This window comes from Pteropus medius, unplaced genomic scaffold (assembly GCF_902729225.1).
Source record: "Pteropus medius unplaced genomic scaffold, Ma_sr-lr_union100, whole genome shotgun sequence".
Lineage (NCBI taxonomy): Eukaryota > Metazoa > Chordata > Mammalia > Chiroptera > Pteropodidae > Pteropus > Pteropus medius.
Window position 1 is genome coordinate 15,225,809 of NW_024347791.1, and position 15,418 is coordinate 15,241,226.

At 34.6% G+C, this 15,418-nt stretch overlaps 1 protein-coding gene and 1 pseudogene across 3 annotated transcripts in view; both read left to right on the forward strand.

The window, feature by feature from the left end:
- The window catches only part of PEX1 (peroxisomal biogenesis factor 1), a 46,777-nt gene that overhangs the window by 30,850 nt on the left and 509 nt on the right, over positions 1-15,418 (forward strand). For 2 of the 3 annotated variants that reach the window (XM_039878103.1, XM_039878102.1), the window contains 7 exons: positions 852-916; positions 2,902-3,044; positions 3,128-3,231; positions 4,047-4,223; positions 5,317-5,547; positions 6,604-6,829; positions 7,084-7,210. In XM_039878103.1, the coding sequence (XP_039734037.1) occupies positions 852-916; positions 2,902-3,044; positions 3,128-3,231; positions 4,047-4,223; positions 5,317-5,547; positions 6,604-6,829; positions 7,084-7,210 (1,073 nt within the window). Of the gene's footprint in view, positions 1-851; positions 917-2,901; positions 3,045-3,127; positions 3,232-4,046; positions 4,224-5,316; positions 5,548-6,603; positions 6,830-7,079; positions 7,211-15,418 lie in introns of all 3 variants that reach the window. The other variant, XM_039878104.1, reaches the window with a different exon arrangement.
- LOC120615122 (40S ribosomal protein S15a-like) lies at positions 8,548-15,416 on the forward strand (annotated as a pseudogene).

The following is a 15,418-nucleotide window of genomic DNA, read 5'->3' on the forward strand; positions in this document are numbered from 1 at the left end:
AGGATATTAATAGATATCTAGTGGTTGAGTATTAGAAATTCTTTATTTTGATTACATATCCTGATCAGTATTTGTTTTTTTCAAGGTAATGATTTTTTACTGGAAATCATTTTAAGGCCTATTCATTTTTTAAAAAGATCCCAATTTAAGGAAAGACTATCCTCATTATTCATTTAGTTATATGTAGTAAAGTTTATTTTGAATGTTTTTTCAGTTGACTCTTAGGAAAGATATATTCTTCAACTTCTGTACAAATAAATTGGTTTCAATAAAGATGATGATTAAAGTAGTTCATGTCTCATTACATAATTTTGGAGTCTCCAAAGACAAGATAAGTGGAACATTTTCCCTTTGTAAACCATTCATTATACCTTACTAAACAATTATTCAGTACTTATTATGTGGCAGGCACTGTTTTTGGCACCAGGGATTCAACAGTGAACAAAACTGCCTTTTTGAAGCTTACATTCTACTAATGGAGACAATAAGCAGAACATTCATTATGTCAGGTGGTGGTAGACGCTGTGTAGGAAGACAAGCAGGATAAGGAGGTGCGGAGTAACTGGAGTGAGTCATAGACGGAGTTGTCAGGTAAGGCCTTTCTGAGGATGTGGTGTTTTGTCAGAGATCTAAATGAAATGAAGCAGTGAGTATCTAGGAAAAAATGTTCTAGGCAGAGAAAACACCAAGTGTAGATATTTATTGTAGCCACATAATTTAAAAATGAATTTAAGACACATTTAATCATATTAAAAATTTTTCATGACCGCATTTAGACTTAGTCATAAACAAAAATTATATTTTGTTTTTAAAGATTTTTATCTTAATTGTAATTTTATTTTATCTAATAGGGACCAGAGTTACTCAGCAAATATATTGGAGCAAGTGAACAAGCTGTTCGGGATATTTTTATTAGGTTGGTTCCCTATGAGTATTTTTTAAGTAACCGATTCTGTTATTTATCAGTCAATGCTCTTTGGTCTTCAGTTTTTCTTTTTTTAAGAACTGATATTTGACACCTGTGATATATGTGGATTATTAATAAACTAGAGAACAACGATTCTCTATTTCACAGAAACCACTTAAATATAAAACATGTTCAATATTAAGTTTTGGAAATTATTTGGTTTTATGTTTACAGTAGAAATATTCCTGAAATGTTAAAAGTGAAATCATAAGTGGTTATTCAAAAGAATCTCAAAGTAGATCCTTATATGAACCATGTAATCACATCAGTTTATCTTTTTTTAAATTAAGATTTCATGTGGCTGACTTAGAGTGTAACTATTACTGCATTTATATAAAAATACATATGAATACAGAAGGTAATATTTAGGAATGAAAATCATTTAAATGTGATCTTATTATAGGGAATTTTTAAATTAGAAAGCTACTTTTTTCCATTCTAAAGTTATTGTAAAATAAGCAATTAAGAGAATATATGTAATGTACATACACATTTTGAATAATAAAAAAATGAACCCTTGTATATCCTCCACCCAATTTAAGAAATAGAACATTACTAGGAAAGTGTTCTTAGAAGACAGTCACCACATATTGACAAAAAGTTCATTTTCCAGGAAGATGACACAATTCTAAAATTGTCTCTAATACTATAGCTTCAAAATATTTAGGGCAAAATTTGACAGAACTGCAAGAAGAAATTGACAAGTCTACCTTCATAGTAGATTTTAACCCTGTTCTTAATAATTAGATTGAGGTGAAATAAAAATTTAGAAGATTTAAACAACATATTCAATAAGATTGATCTAAGCATATTTAGTGCAATGTACCCAACAACTAGAGAATATGCATTCTTTTCAAGCACACCTGCAACATATTTGAAAATTGGCTATGTGTCAGGCCATACATAGCAATTGCAGTAAGTTTTAAGTATTTAAAATAACTCTTCCAAGTAATTAATGGGTTAAAGATCATAATGGAAAATACTTGGCACTAAATAATAATGAAAGTGCTGTTTATTAAAATTGTCAGATGCTGCAGAACTTATTTCAAAATAAGTTTTGAAAATTTATAGCCTTGTTAGAAAAGGAAAAAGGTTGAAAGTTAATCACTAGGTATCTATTTCATGAAATTAGGAAAGTATAAACTATAAATAAATAAAGGGAAATAATAAAGATAAGAGCAAAAATTAATGAAATAGAAAACAATTCAATAAAGCAGTTCACAGACAGATATTTTTTGAAAGCCTAGTACAGTTGAGCTCCAGTGAGATCGTCAAGAAGAAAGAAAGCACAAATAAACAATATTAGGGATAAAATAGGGGACATGACTAAAGATACACCAGAAGTGTAAAAGATGATAATGCATTTAAAACTTGGGTAACATAGACAAAAAGATAATTGACCAAAGTCAAACAAGAAGAAATAAAATCTGAATAGTCTTATAACTATTGGAAAAAATTGAGTCACTCATAAAAAAATCTTTACACAACTCAAACATTAGGCCCAGTTGGTTTTCTAGGAAAGCTTTGTCATTCATTCAATGAACAGGTAATTCCAGTTTCTTGTTGGCCCAGATTTATATTAATTTGCCAAGCATTTAATATTTGTTGGGTTTTTTTCAATCAGCATGATACGTGTCTTGTATTAGGGATAGTTCTTCAGACTGCTAGTCCATCCTATTACCATAGATGAAATTTATGTTCTTTTTAATTAAAACAAAATTAACAAATTAATAAAAGTTAAGATTCAAATTAGAAAAAAAGTAATATATGTAACTAAAATATATTTTATAGAGAGTCCTTTAAGAATTCATTGTGAATAATTAAATAAATACAGAAATACATGCATGTGTACGTGTGCATGTGTGTGTGTATATATATGAAATTCCCTTGCGAACTCTGAAGCCCTGTTCAACTAGGATTTTTTTTCTCCCCAGAGCACAGGCTGCAAAGCCTTGCATTCTTTTCTTTGATGAATTTGAATCCATTGCTCCGCGAAGAGGCCATGATAATACAGGGGTCACAGATCGTGTAGTTAACCAGTTGCTGACTCAGTTGGATGGAGTGGAAGGCTTACAGGGTAATAATTGTAAATACAGAAACACTTTATTGTAACAAAATTTCACCAAGATTTATTGAAGAATTTTTATTATTTTCCCCCAGGTGTTTATGTATTGGCTGCAACTAGTCGCCCTGACCTGATTGACCCTGCCCTGCTTAGGCCTGGCCGGCTAGATAAATGTGTATACTGTTCTCCTCCTGATCAGGTGACAATTTCATATTTAGAGTCCAAAACCCAACAAACGTTACACTCTTTCCTTGTGAACTTTACTTCTGCCAGGTAATAGCAGTTGTCCTTAGAAGACCAGCTTTAGGCAAAAGCTTTAGTTGCTGTTTGCTCACAGCATAGAAAGATTCTGAATTAGACGCTAGCCTCTCTTTGGCCCAGCCATTTCCATGCAGGTCTTTATAATCTTTCAGTGTTGGCTAATGGCGAGAAAGGAAGGAAACCTTAAGTATTGCATGTCCACATTCCCTGTGTAAAAATCACATACCTTATTATCCTGACAGAAGACTGATACAGAATCAAGCATATGACTAGTAATACACCTAAACAGGTTACCTAGAGATATGGTTTTTAACTGTTCCTAGTCCTGTGTTGATCCAGCTCTTGTTCCCAGATTTAGAAACTAATGAATGAGTGAAAGAACAAATAGACGAATGAATAGTCAGAGGTATAAAATACCTAAATATATGTCACATGTAGCTATTATTTAAACTATTTTAATTTTCCTTTTAAAACACTTTCTTGGCACAGTTGCCCAGATCTAGAAAATAAGCACTGTTTGAATAAGAAATGATTTACACCGAATGTTAAGAATGTTGAATTTCATTCATTTTCCTCCCTATGATCCTTGTTAGGGAAGAAGGTCCAAGTAGGAGAGGAGAGAGGATACACTGGTGGTGCTTTTTTCACTTACTTTTAAACTTATTAGATATGTAAAGTTAATTTTTAAAAAATCATTAGTTTAAAATACTTAATTTTATGTTTTATTCGTTAATTAGTTATTTCTCCCTTCAGGTGTCACGTCTTGAAATTTTAAACGTTCTCAGTGAGTCTCTACCTCTGGCGGATGACGTGGACCTTCAGCATGTGGCCTCAGTAACTGACTCCTTCACAGGAGCTGATCTGAAAGCTTTACTTTACAATGCCCAGTTAGAGGCCTTACATGGAAGGCTGCTGTCTTGTGGACTCCAAGTAAGTTCTAGGAGGAGATTGTTACTAAGGTGTTTTATTAGTGGTAAGAGAAGTTCATTATCAGAAATCTCAACCTAAAAAAATCCCGTTTTTTAACAACTTTGGTAAACAATAGAAACTTACCTTTAGTCAAACATTCCATAGTTGGAATATTGGCTTTGCAGAGAATTTGTAATTACAAAGAGTGTGTTGTCTGTTTCTTTAACATTACCTTCCTACTGGCGAAATATGTTGGTATGTGGAAAGATATTATTTAAATTGGGTTATCATGAATTAGGTAATATAGACAAAAATATTGGGGTATAGTTTTATACTTTAATTTTTAAAAAATAAAGTTATTGATTTTGAAGCTCACATCGTCCCAGATCTGGCCAACAGGAGCCCCTTTTGGATGGCTTTTGTGTCCTTTTGTTATGTCCTCTCATTCTTTGGTCACTTACTTCCCAATACAACAAGGTGTTCTAGGTTTATCTTGTACTTTCTGTACCTTAACCCTAGAACCAGCCTTTTCTCTAAGGGATAGTTTTTTAATTTTTCACCAGATAATTTGAACTCTGCTACATTATAGACTTTACCATATATTTTCTAGGAGGGGTTTTCCTGTATACTCCTTTCCTATACATTTTAATGGGGATTCTCGTGGGGCCTAACAGTTCCAGATCAGGTACTACCAAGCTTTTGCTGTTATTGCAAGCCATTTAAGGAGTTCTTTTTTTTTTTTTTTCTTTCACTATCAGAAAAGGTATTTACCTGTAAAGCACTCTATAATGATAAAGCACTGTATAACAAGGTTGATTTGCCATTTCACAGTAGAAAAATATGAATTGAAACACAGACATAAAAATAAAACCCAGAGGTCTGAGTCCTACATTTGTTACAATTTTGGGGGAGATATTTGGCAAATTACCTACATGTTCCAACTTGTCTTTTTTTAAAAAAGTTAAAATTTTATTATGTCTTTAGAACCATTAGAGAATAAAAGCTTTTTTTGAAAAATGCTTCAGATGTCCTCTTACTGGTCTATTAGAATGCGTTATTCCTGAGTTGTGGCTTATTTAGATCTTTATAACTGGTTGTCCTTTGTGTGTTTTAGGATGGAAATTCCAGTTCTGACAGTGACCTCAGTCTGTCTTCAATGGTTTTTCTTAACCATAGTAGTGGCTCCGACGATTCAGCTGGAGATGGAGAATGCGGCTTAGAGCAGTCCCTTGTTTCTCTAGAGATGTCTGAGATGCTTCCAGATGAATCCAAATTCAACGTGTACCGGCTCTACTTTGGAAGCTCTTACGAATCAGAACTTGGAAACGGAACCTCTTCTGATTTGGTACATTGTGCAGTTGTCATTGTACGGTTCTGAAATAGAAAGCCATACATTGATGTAAAGTTGGACAGTGATCTGCCTCCTAACTAGCCCCACATGTCCTTTCTGGTTGGTTGGTTCTTCAGTAAAATAGTCTTCTTTTCCTCACTTACACTAATTAGTCATCTTTGTTCCTTAGTAAGAACTGTAAGACAGAGCTGGCAACAAGGGAAAACCAAAGTAGCCAGTTGGTTTCTTTCAGGTTTATCTCCCTTCAGTGGTCTTCAAACATTTTCCAATTTATATTAAACTTAAATTCTATTATCTTAGAACTTTTGAGGATAATGAGAAACTTGGTATAATAATGTCAAAAATTCCTGACAGCAAAATGTTAATTATTTGTAATACTTTGGGTGGAAAGTATAAGCACAGTGAAAAATTATGGGTAGTAATGTTTCTAAGAGGAAAATATTTAGATTAAATGTGAACAGTATCATTGTTTTTCTAAATTAAAACAGCATTCAACACATATCTCCCCAAAATTAACAGTGGTTCACTGTTATTTTATTGGCACACATAACATTTTTTCCTGTATTTAGTTATATTTTTCTTTTTTTTATAAATTGGCTTTATTCCAGTTTTTAAAAATATAAAAGTGACCTATTTTATTCCCAAGAATAGTAAGCTATTGTTTTATATTCTAGTCTTTAATTCTGTTTCCTGTTTCTTAACTTCTACGTAGAAATGTCTTAGAACCTTCTATTTGTTGAAGACTAAGAATAAGGCTCATTTGGAACCTATCCCTAAGGCATTGGTATGGCGGACTTAATAACCAAGCATTAAAAGGACCTTATGTATGGCAGTTTTCACTCTACAATGGTTCAACAATGTAGATATAAATGAACTTTTAGAGAATATGAACATATTTCAAACTTGCTTGATTAGTTAATTAAAAATAAGCTTATTCATGTTAAGGTTTTAGTGCTTAAAATTTTTAATTTTATCTTTGATAAATATACTTTTTTTCAGTTTCTCTCCCCTTCTTCCTTCCTTCTCTCATTATTATACTTTACTATGCAGAGCTCACAGTGCCTGTCTGCACCAAGCTCCATGACTCAGGATTTTCATGGATTGCCTGGGAAAGATCAGTTGTTTTCACAACCACCAGTGTTTAGAACGGCTTCACAAGAAGGTTACCAAGAACTTACACAGGAACAAAGAGATCAATTGAGAGCAGATATCAGTATTATCAAAAGCAGATACCGGAGCCAAAGTGGAGTATGGCTTTTCTTTTCCCCCACCCATTATAATTTTAAAAACTTTAAAAATTTTTTCCTTTTTTGATATGTCTTTGATTTGTAAATGAGCTATATTTATAGAAGGTACTGAAACACTTTGATCAAATGGTTATGTGCTTCCTGCTTTCAAACTATTTTTAGTAATCTTATGAGAAAGGGAATGCACAGTCTCCTGAGAAAAATGATGAAAAGAAATAACGCTTGGACTGCTGCTTTTTAAATTATGTTCTAAGTTAACTTTTTGTTGTTGTTTTTAAGGAAGATGACTCCCTTAACCAGCCAAGACGAACCAAAACCAGTCCAGCTATTAGTCAGTCACATTTAATGTCTGCACTGAGTCACACAAGACCATCCATTAGTGAAGACGACTGGAAGAATTTTACTGAGCTGTAAGCAACAGATTCTAATTTGTACGCATAGATATTATTGGAGGTGACAGTTATTCACTTAAACTTTTAAAGTCCTTATTTAAAACCACAAATATTTTAAATATTTAAAAACCAATTCAGAAAATTTGTTCAGTAGCTGTGCATTTAAACACCCCCAAACTTCAGGAGTGTAGAAGTCAAAAATGAATTTAATTAACCAGTTCATTTGATTATACTTTAATTATTTATAATGAACTGATTTAATTTTTAAAATCTTTGAATAAATGAAAGGAAAATTAAAAGTTCAAAATGATTCCAACATAGTTTGCAAAAGTTGTCATGAAAAATATACCTGTTTTGCTTTCAAAATAATTTATATTTTATTACTTTCAAGAACATTCAAAATCATTCAAGTTTATTCACTTGTGGACCACGTTTAGTACACATTTGCATTTATAAGCTTCTTGTCTATGTAGTGATTTAAGAGTCCATGACCCTTAAACTGAAGACTATTCTAGATCAACGATTCAACTTAATTCAAGAAATATATTTTTCCTGGTCTTTAGAGGTTACAACTCTTGTTTAATTTTGCAGTACTTTGGGGTGCACATTGTAAGGGTGGAAAAGTTTTCTAGGTTCTTTGGCTGATCTATTAAACTAACATAAGACAAATTAATAGGAGAAAAACACACTTAACTGCATATATACAGGAGCCCCATAAAAATATGAGACTCAAAGGCAGTTGAGGCTTATATACTATCCTGAGCTCAGGAAAGGTACGGGCTGGGGATTTAAAAGGGAAGGAAGGTAAGAAGAGCACATGTATGGTAAATAGATATTTGCCCTGCCGTGCAGGTAAATCATTCACATAAAAAAGTTATCTCTGGTAATAGCTCATTCTGGTACAGGTTCCCTATCTAAATTCTTTTAGGCAGTTTTCCTGAGTTTGCTGGGTCTTGATTCCCTTTAGTTCAAAATAATCTACCTGCCAAAGTGGCACATTTTGGGGTAGCATATTCTGTTCCTTTCAGTCCCACCTTTGAAACTTCACTAAGAAGTTCCATAGTCAAGAAGTTGAGTTGGTAGATTGCTCCATCTCATCAAACCAGTCCTGAGAACAGGTCAGTTAAACAGTTGTGTCTCTCACTGCAGGAGGCGGTGGGTGATACAGGTGAGCTCCTAAAGTTAGGCCTTTATTGTACAAGCAGTCAGGTATTTAATAAGAGGTATGTCTATGGAAACAAAAGAAAATGAAGGTTAATGATTAGAGCAGACTATAAACCTAGTTCTGAGGGCAGCCAGTTGAGATTTCTAGATGTTGGGGCAAAAGCATCTTTTATAGTTGAATGTCTCTGATGATGTCCTTGGATGTTCAGGTAAACTTTCTGAGTGACCTACACAGCAACAGACATGAAGATTGTCCATACATGAGCTGTTCTGGTGATTTCTTGGAAGTTTATATCACGTTCACATTCAGTTTGTTGGACTTCAGGAAAATGGCAGCTTTTGTTTATATATAGTGATTCCAAATCGAGTGCGAAAATTTAGAAATATTAATTTGGAGAGTTGTAGCCAACTATTGAAGGAAAGTAAAAGAATTCAAGATATAGTCCACTTTACAGATAGAAAACAAAATATCAAAGACAGTTAACAGCACTAAAATCTGATATCCACAAAGATGTATTGCTGACATAAGTTCTCTCTCTGCAATCACCCCGTTTCTATCAAAGGTAAAATTAATCTGTTTGCAAATTAAGTGTACTTTCAATAAACTTGGCCTGATTATTTGTATAAGTACAGCAAGACTATATAGCCTCTTAAGGCTAGGAAGCCAAGCCAAGGCCTCACCATCAGATTTTGCTTGTAATAGCTATATATTTGAGTTCATTCCTCTGTTCTTAGGGTCCCCAAGGTATCGTGAGGTTCCTGCAATTGCCGGAAAGTGATGTTCCTACTCACCTGCTACGGCTGCTGGGGACCCTTGTAAGCTGGGTATCAGGCTGGTTTTCCAAGGGGCTTTATTGGCTCTATAAAGTCAACCTGAGTTCCATAAAACTGTCCGGTTATATATGAGTCTGTGCATTCTGCAAAATAATCAGCAAAACAATAACTGTCTATAAATGACAAAAGACTTAATGGCCATGATTAAAGATCCGATGAAAGTTAATTTTAATGCAGTTGACAAGGAAATTTGGTTATTTCTGTGACACAATATTTTTAAGATGATAACTGGAATTATGACTGATACTACATAATAGATTTTTAAAAATTTTATATAATTTCTGGAACACATTAATGACATATATCCATAAAGCTAGAACCTAAAGGTTTATTACTTCTGGGTTTGTGTAAGTACACGTTATGATGTTCCTCAAAACTGCAAAATTGCCTAATGACTCATTTCTCAACATATCCCCATCATTAAATTCTACATGACTGTGTATCAAATAAGCCTAATTAGTCTAACATCTCTTTATAAGGAGAGAACAAATGTTTTGAGATTCTTAAGATGTGCCAGAGGCTTTCTTAAAAATTCCAAAATGAGTTTGAGGTCAAAAAGGCTTCATTTAGAATTTGATCTGGGGGAATTTTGTCACATATGTCAAAAGGTTTTAAAAACAGTCAAATAGGATTATAGGTCAATGAAATGACATATAGTTAGTTATCCATTAACCAAAGTGACAGACATTTCAGGCAAATACAGAAAGTTATATAGATGTAAAAACAAAACAAAAACATAGCTCTTTTTAATAGAGAAGACTGTTTTCTTAAGTCATCAGACATGAAGCATAGGAAATTATTTTTATAAAATACAGGATCTTTGTTTTCTAGGCCAATTAAAAAGTAAAGCAGAACCAACCTTTCATAAGCTTATCAACAGCAGACCAATAGTCCAAGAAAAATTTGTCCTTTTAGTAGATGAAAGAAAATTAAGTTTTAGTTTTGCATAAGTACACTACTGATAATAAATCTTTTTAAAAAAATCCGTATAGTAAATTTATTCCATTTTAGCCAGCTTGACTACACAAAGTAAAATTCTCTCCAACTTTCTATATCCATTTAGTTTGTCATTTTTCCTCTTCCTCATTTTGAAAGTTGTTTTACTTTACGATAAAATTATTTTTTCCCTTAACAAAAATACATCTCCATACCTTTTTACCATAAATACATCCTACTTTCCTTGTATACCGAGTTATTTTCCTTACTATTTGTCGTAGTTTTAATTACATGTATTAGAAGTCTTAACCCTTGAAAACCTTAATTTCTAGTAATGATGAAGTGCTACACTAGCAGTCTGTAGATTGGCAAATCTATGAATACATTTCATAATTTCTAGAAGCATGTGCTTTTTTTAAAGGTACAGTATTTCACTGTAGCATAGGACATATTTACCAAAGTAGATAAACCTATGTTTAGTAATTAATGTTTTGGTATTTTAGCTTTTTAAAAAGTGATCTATATATTATTCAATGAACTTCTATCGTTTAACTCAGCAAAACACTAAGAGTGTAAGTTACCAGAGAGATTTGGGAAACTATTCAAGTAGACCTCATAAAACAATTATTATTGAAAAGTTCACTTAAAAACTTTAATTCACTTTTTCTTAACAATCATATTTAAATTACTTATGAAACTTTCATGAGACATTAAAACAGCCATCATGACAAATTTTGTAGCAGCTATAACATGAACTTATTTGACTAAGAAATCCAGGTAGAATAAAAAGTTGTATGTCTGCATTTTATTAAATGCTGATAATTCTAAAAACATCCCAATTTTAATTAAACCAATAAACTTCTAGCTGTTTTTTTTTACCAAAGATTATTCCAGATCACGTAAACTTGAAAAGCATTTGGGTTAGTTTCTATTATATTTCTGAGAGTTTAGAAATAAGTGCTTATTTTTCTTTAAGCCAGTTAGAGCTTTTTTACAAATTAATTTTGGCAATACCATCTGGAGGTAGAAAAATATTACATATACATAACCTTTATCCATAGATATACATAAACACACAGACAGAGACCTATAGTTTCCATTTTAAAATTTTACCCACGAATCAGGTATACCAGTACAAAACTCATTAATTTATATGTAACAGTTGAATCCAAATTGTGTCTTTGGTAGACAGAACAGGTTAAGGTTATCCCCTGAAATGGTAAAGCTTTTTACTGATATTTCTGGAGATGACTTTTGTATTTGCCCTCGACACTCTTATGGAGGCTGTGGACTAGATTTTGGGCAAGGAAGTTTTTATATAGCAGTCTGTATTTCAGAAAGTCCTTCCCCCTTTTCAATCTCAGGTGGTTGTGGGCAGTGTTTTAGTTATCTCCTGAAGTGTTATATATATCAAAGACATGGTAAGATTTATATCTTCAAGGGACAGAAAGAATGCAAGTTTTCTATGATTTATAGTCCTATGAAGTATATTTTTCTATTATCAGAAGTCTAGGGTAATTACTATTTAAAATTTTCCTTTTTAGGACAATTCTGTTCTAAATGTAAGCATTTTTAAATGACTATGGGCGGTTTGGGAGTTGGTAAAGATAGGTGGACTTTGAAATGTTTCTAGAGCCACATTTCTGGTTTAGCAAAGACTCCAATTTGTAAAATAAGGATAGTCACTTTTAATTGGGTTGCAACCTGAATGCTGTCTAGAGGCTGGCCCATCCATCCAGGTACCTGCAGATTTTCCATTAAGATTCCAGTGTTCTGAAGCTTCAGGGTTTAATGCAGTATGTTTTTTAAAATCATGTATGAAGTGTTCCATAAAGGCCTCTGAATATTTTCCCTTTTTTTCCTGAGTGTCTAGTTCAACCTTTGATCATTTAACCTTAGGGGTAAGAGGCTCTACCATTTCTTCTTATAGCCCCTGAACATTGCCCTCCGGCCCATCTATTTCATGATCATTTATAGGAGGGCCTGGGAAAAATTCTAATCATCGGGTTTTCCACGTGAGCCATCTGGCTTGTCTGATAACTACAGTCTAATCTAATCGAGGTGGAGGAGAATACCCCTTAGCAGCCAGTCAAGGTGCCAGGAGTGAGGTTTTAATAGGCTGTGATCTTTCAGACTCCTCTCCACAGCTGGTAGGATGTTCTGAACATGGAGGCTAAAGGGCTCTATAATTTAATAGATCTGCTCTCCTTGAGACATGAATTCTTTGTGGTAGGGAGCCCAGGATACATCCACAAGGGACATGATTCTTCTAAATTGACTTCCTGACTTTCAGCATGTACTGAGTAACCTGTATACCCCAGACCTGGAGAGCAGGCCGGAGTGTTGTCCGTAAACCTTGTGGGGAAAGGGAAGTTAAAACTAGCAGACAGGGATGGCTTTTGAGAAGGGGAATTTACAGTGGATGTGGTAATTTGTTTTTTCACCTTGTTAAGGGAGTTGCTAAAACTAGCTATTGTACTCCTTTACGTCCCCTTTTCAATTTAATCTTTCTGCTGGTATCAGTAAAACAGTTGTTTAGCATGTGAGCTCTCTAAATGTTTTCAAATTTTGAAGTTTTTCCAATTAAAAGCATCCATCATCTGACCATTGACAAGCAGGCTCTTATATTAATTTCAATAGTGATTCAAACCAGTTAGCCTTTTATGGCTTAACCATGGATATAAGAAGTGTCCTAAAAGAGGGTGCAAAAGATAACAGCCTTCACAAGATCCATAAAGTTTACTTGCAAAAAAAACCTTTGTTGTCACAGGTGGTAAAAATGGTATAATGAAGTGTTTCCGGTTGCCCATGAGAACCAGTACCTCCAGCCACAGACCTGCTAATCTGTGACACTGGGCAGGCACTGCTGGAATGGGACTTTTTCAGCACTAACAAAACAATGAATGTTGAGATGCCAAATGTCCCTTATGGGCTAGGAGCCCTTTTGACAAACTCCCCCATAGCTGGCACCATCAGACAAGGAGTACTGCTTGTCACTTCATGTCCCAGGTCCTGAGTCTATTCAGCTGGCCTCCAGATACAAACTGATATTTAAACCTTCTGGCTTGCAGAGATGAGAAGATATTCTTACTGGACACAAAGCCAGGCTCTTAAGATGTAGAACAAGACAAGAGGAAAACCTCATCCGGCTTTTTTACCAAAGGGGTGCCCACGGCAAAGTTCGTCTAACTAGATGCAGGTCTAGTGAGAGCCGTGAACTCACTGGTTTCTAAGGCTGGCTCGAACCACAGGCTTATAGGGCCTATGCCAGCATTCTGCCCTATGGCTTTCCTCCTATGCCAAGTTACACAAAAGACAGACAAAAATAAACAGCCATCTCTGGGAGGAAGGGGATCAATAGAAAACAAGAGTACATCTAACAAATCTTTACCAGAGTCGCTGTACCCAAAGAACGAGTTCACACAAATATTTCCTCCTGCTAATCTAAACTTAGAAAAACGAAAAGACTCTTACCACTCTCACTCCCCCTGGACCCTGCGAGCAGAAATCCGAGCCTGACAACGTAAGAATTCTTACCTTTCGCTGGCTCTTGTCTCAGGGTCTCTCAGCTGCAGCAGCCTGGAATGAGCAGCATCCAGCCAGTGGTGAGCTGCACGTTCCCTTATTCCCGTCCAGCTTCTTTGGTCTAACTAAATGGACGTAAGACAGAATAACAGGAGAAAAATGTTAATTTTCCTTGGCTATCTTGAGCCAAGGAAAGGGCCAGGGGCCAGGGCTTCAAAGGGGAGGAAAGCAGTTCACAGCAAGACGAGAGGAGCAAATGTTTGCCCTGCCGTGAGTTAAGTCTTTCAGATAAAAAAAAAAAAAAAAATACCTTTGGCAATAGCGCTCTTTCTGGTGCAGGCCCCCTATCTAAATTCTTCTAGGCAGGTAAAGGAGAGGTAAAAAAAAACTTTTCCGAAGACTGCTGGGTCTTGATTTGCTTTAGCTCAGAATAACTCATGCCAAAGTGGTACGTTTTGGGGTGGCATAATTCTGCTTCCCTTCCACATACATAAGGATTATGTGCTTATTGTAGAAAATCCAGAAAACAGAGAAGGAAAAATAAAACGAATTCCCCTCAATCCCACCACCTCCCAAAACATACTTGTGTACTAAGACACGCTGCACATATTGTCGTCTAGCAGCCCCCTTCATCCATCCATCTTGAATATTCTTTCACATGTGAAATACGTTACTATATTTTTAACATCATTTTACAGTATTGCTATGCCACATATCTAATTGTGGGCCTTTTGTTTCTAGCTTTTTACTACTATAAGCAATGTGATAATGAACATTCTTAGAGCTGAATGTTTGCACATATCCTTAATTATTTCACTGAGATAGAGCTAGAATTGTTGCATCACAGGGTACTCAAATTTTTAAGGCTTTTGAAATCTGTTGCTATATTGCCTTCCAGAAGCGCTGCACATGTATATTCCAACAGCAATATATTGAGTGCCCATTTCACCACATCCTCAGTAACATGAGTATCATAGTATTTCTCTAAACTAGGCCTATTTGAAATATTATATCTTGTTTAAAAATGTACATTTCTTTGATTAAAACTATCAAAGTTATATTTTTTATATTATTCTTTGCTATTTGTATTTTAGCTTTTCTAACTTGTCTCTTCATCTCTTTGCTTCTTTTTCTTTTGGGGTGTTCAACTTCTGAAAATATATTTGTAAGAACTTTAATTTGTTACAAAATTTTTTTTCCAATTTGTTATTTCCCTTATGTTTCTTAAAACATAATTCTCTTCTCTTTCCGCCATCTTTCCGTGCCACCTTAATGGTGTGCAGGAATGTCTGGCTGCTGCTCTCAAGAGCATCAACAATGCTGAAAAGAGGCGAATGCCTGGTTCTTATTAGGCCATGCTGCAAAGTCATCGTCTGCTTTCTGTGATGATGAAGCACGGTTACACTGGCAAATTTGAAATAACTGATGAACACAGAGCTGGGGAAATTGTTGTCAACCTCGCGGCCAAGTTAAACAAGTGTGGAGTGATCAGCCCCAGATCTAATGTGCAATACAAAGATCTAGAAAAATGGCAGAACGACCTACTCCTGTCCGGTCAGTTTGGTTTCATTGTACTGAAAACCTAAGCAGGCATCGTGGAGAAGCAAGACAAAAACGCACAGGAGGGAAAATCTTGGGATTCTTTTTCTAGGGATATAATAAATAAATACGTGCAAATAAAATGCCTCAATAGACCAAAAACAATTCTGTATGCAAACAATCCATTGTCTTATCATTTACATGTATTAAATATTATCTCATTTTTCT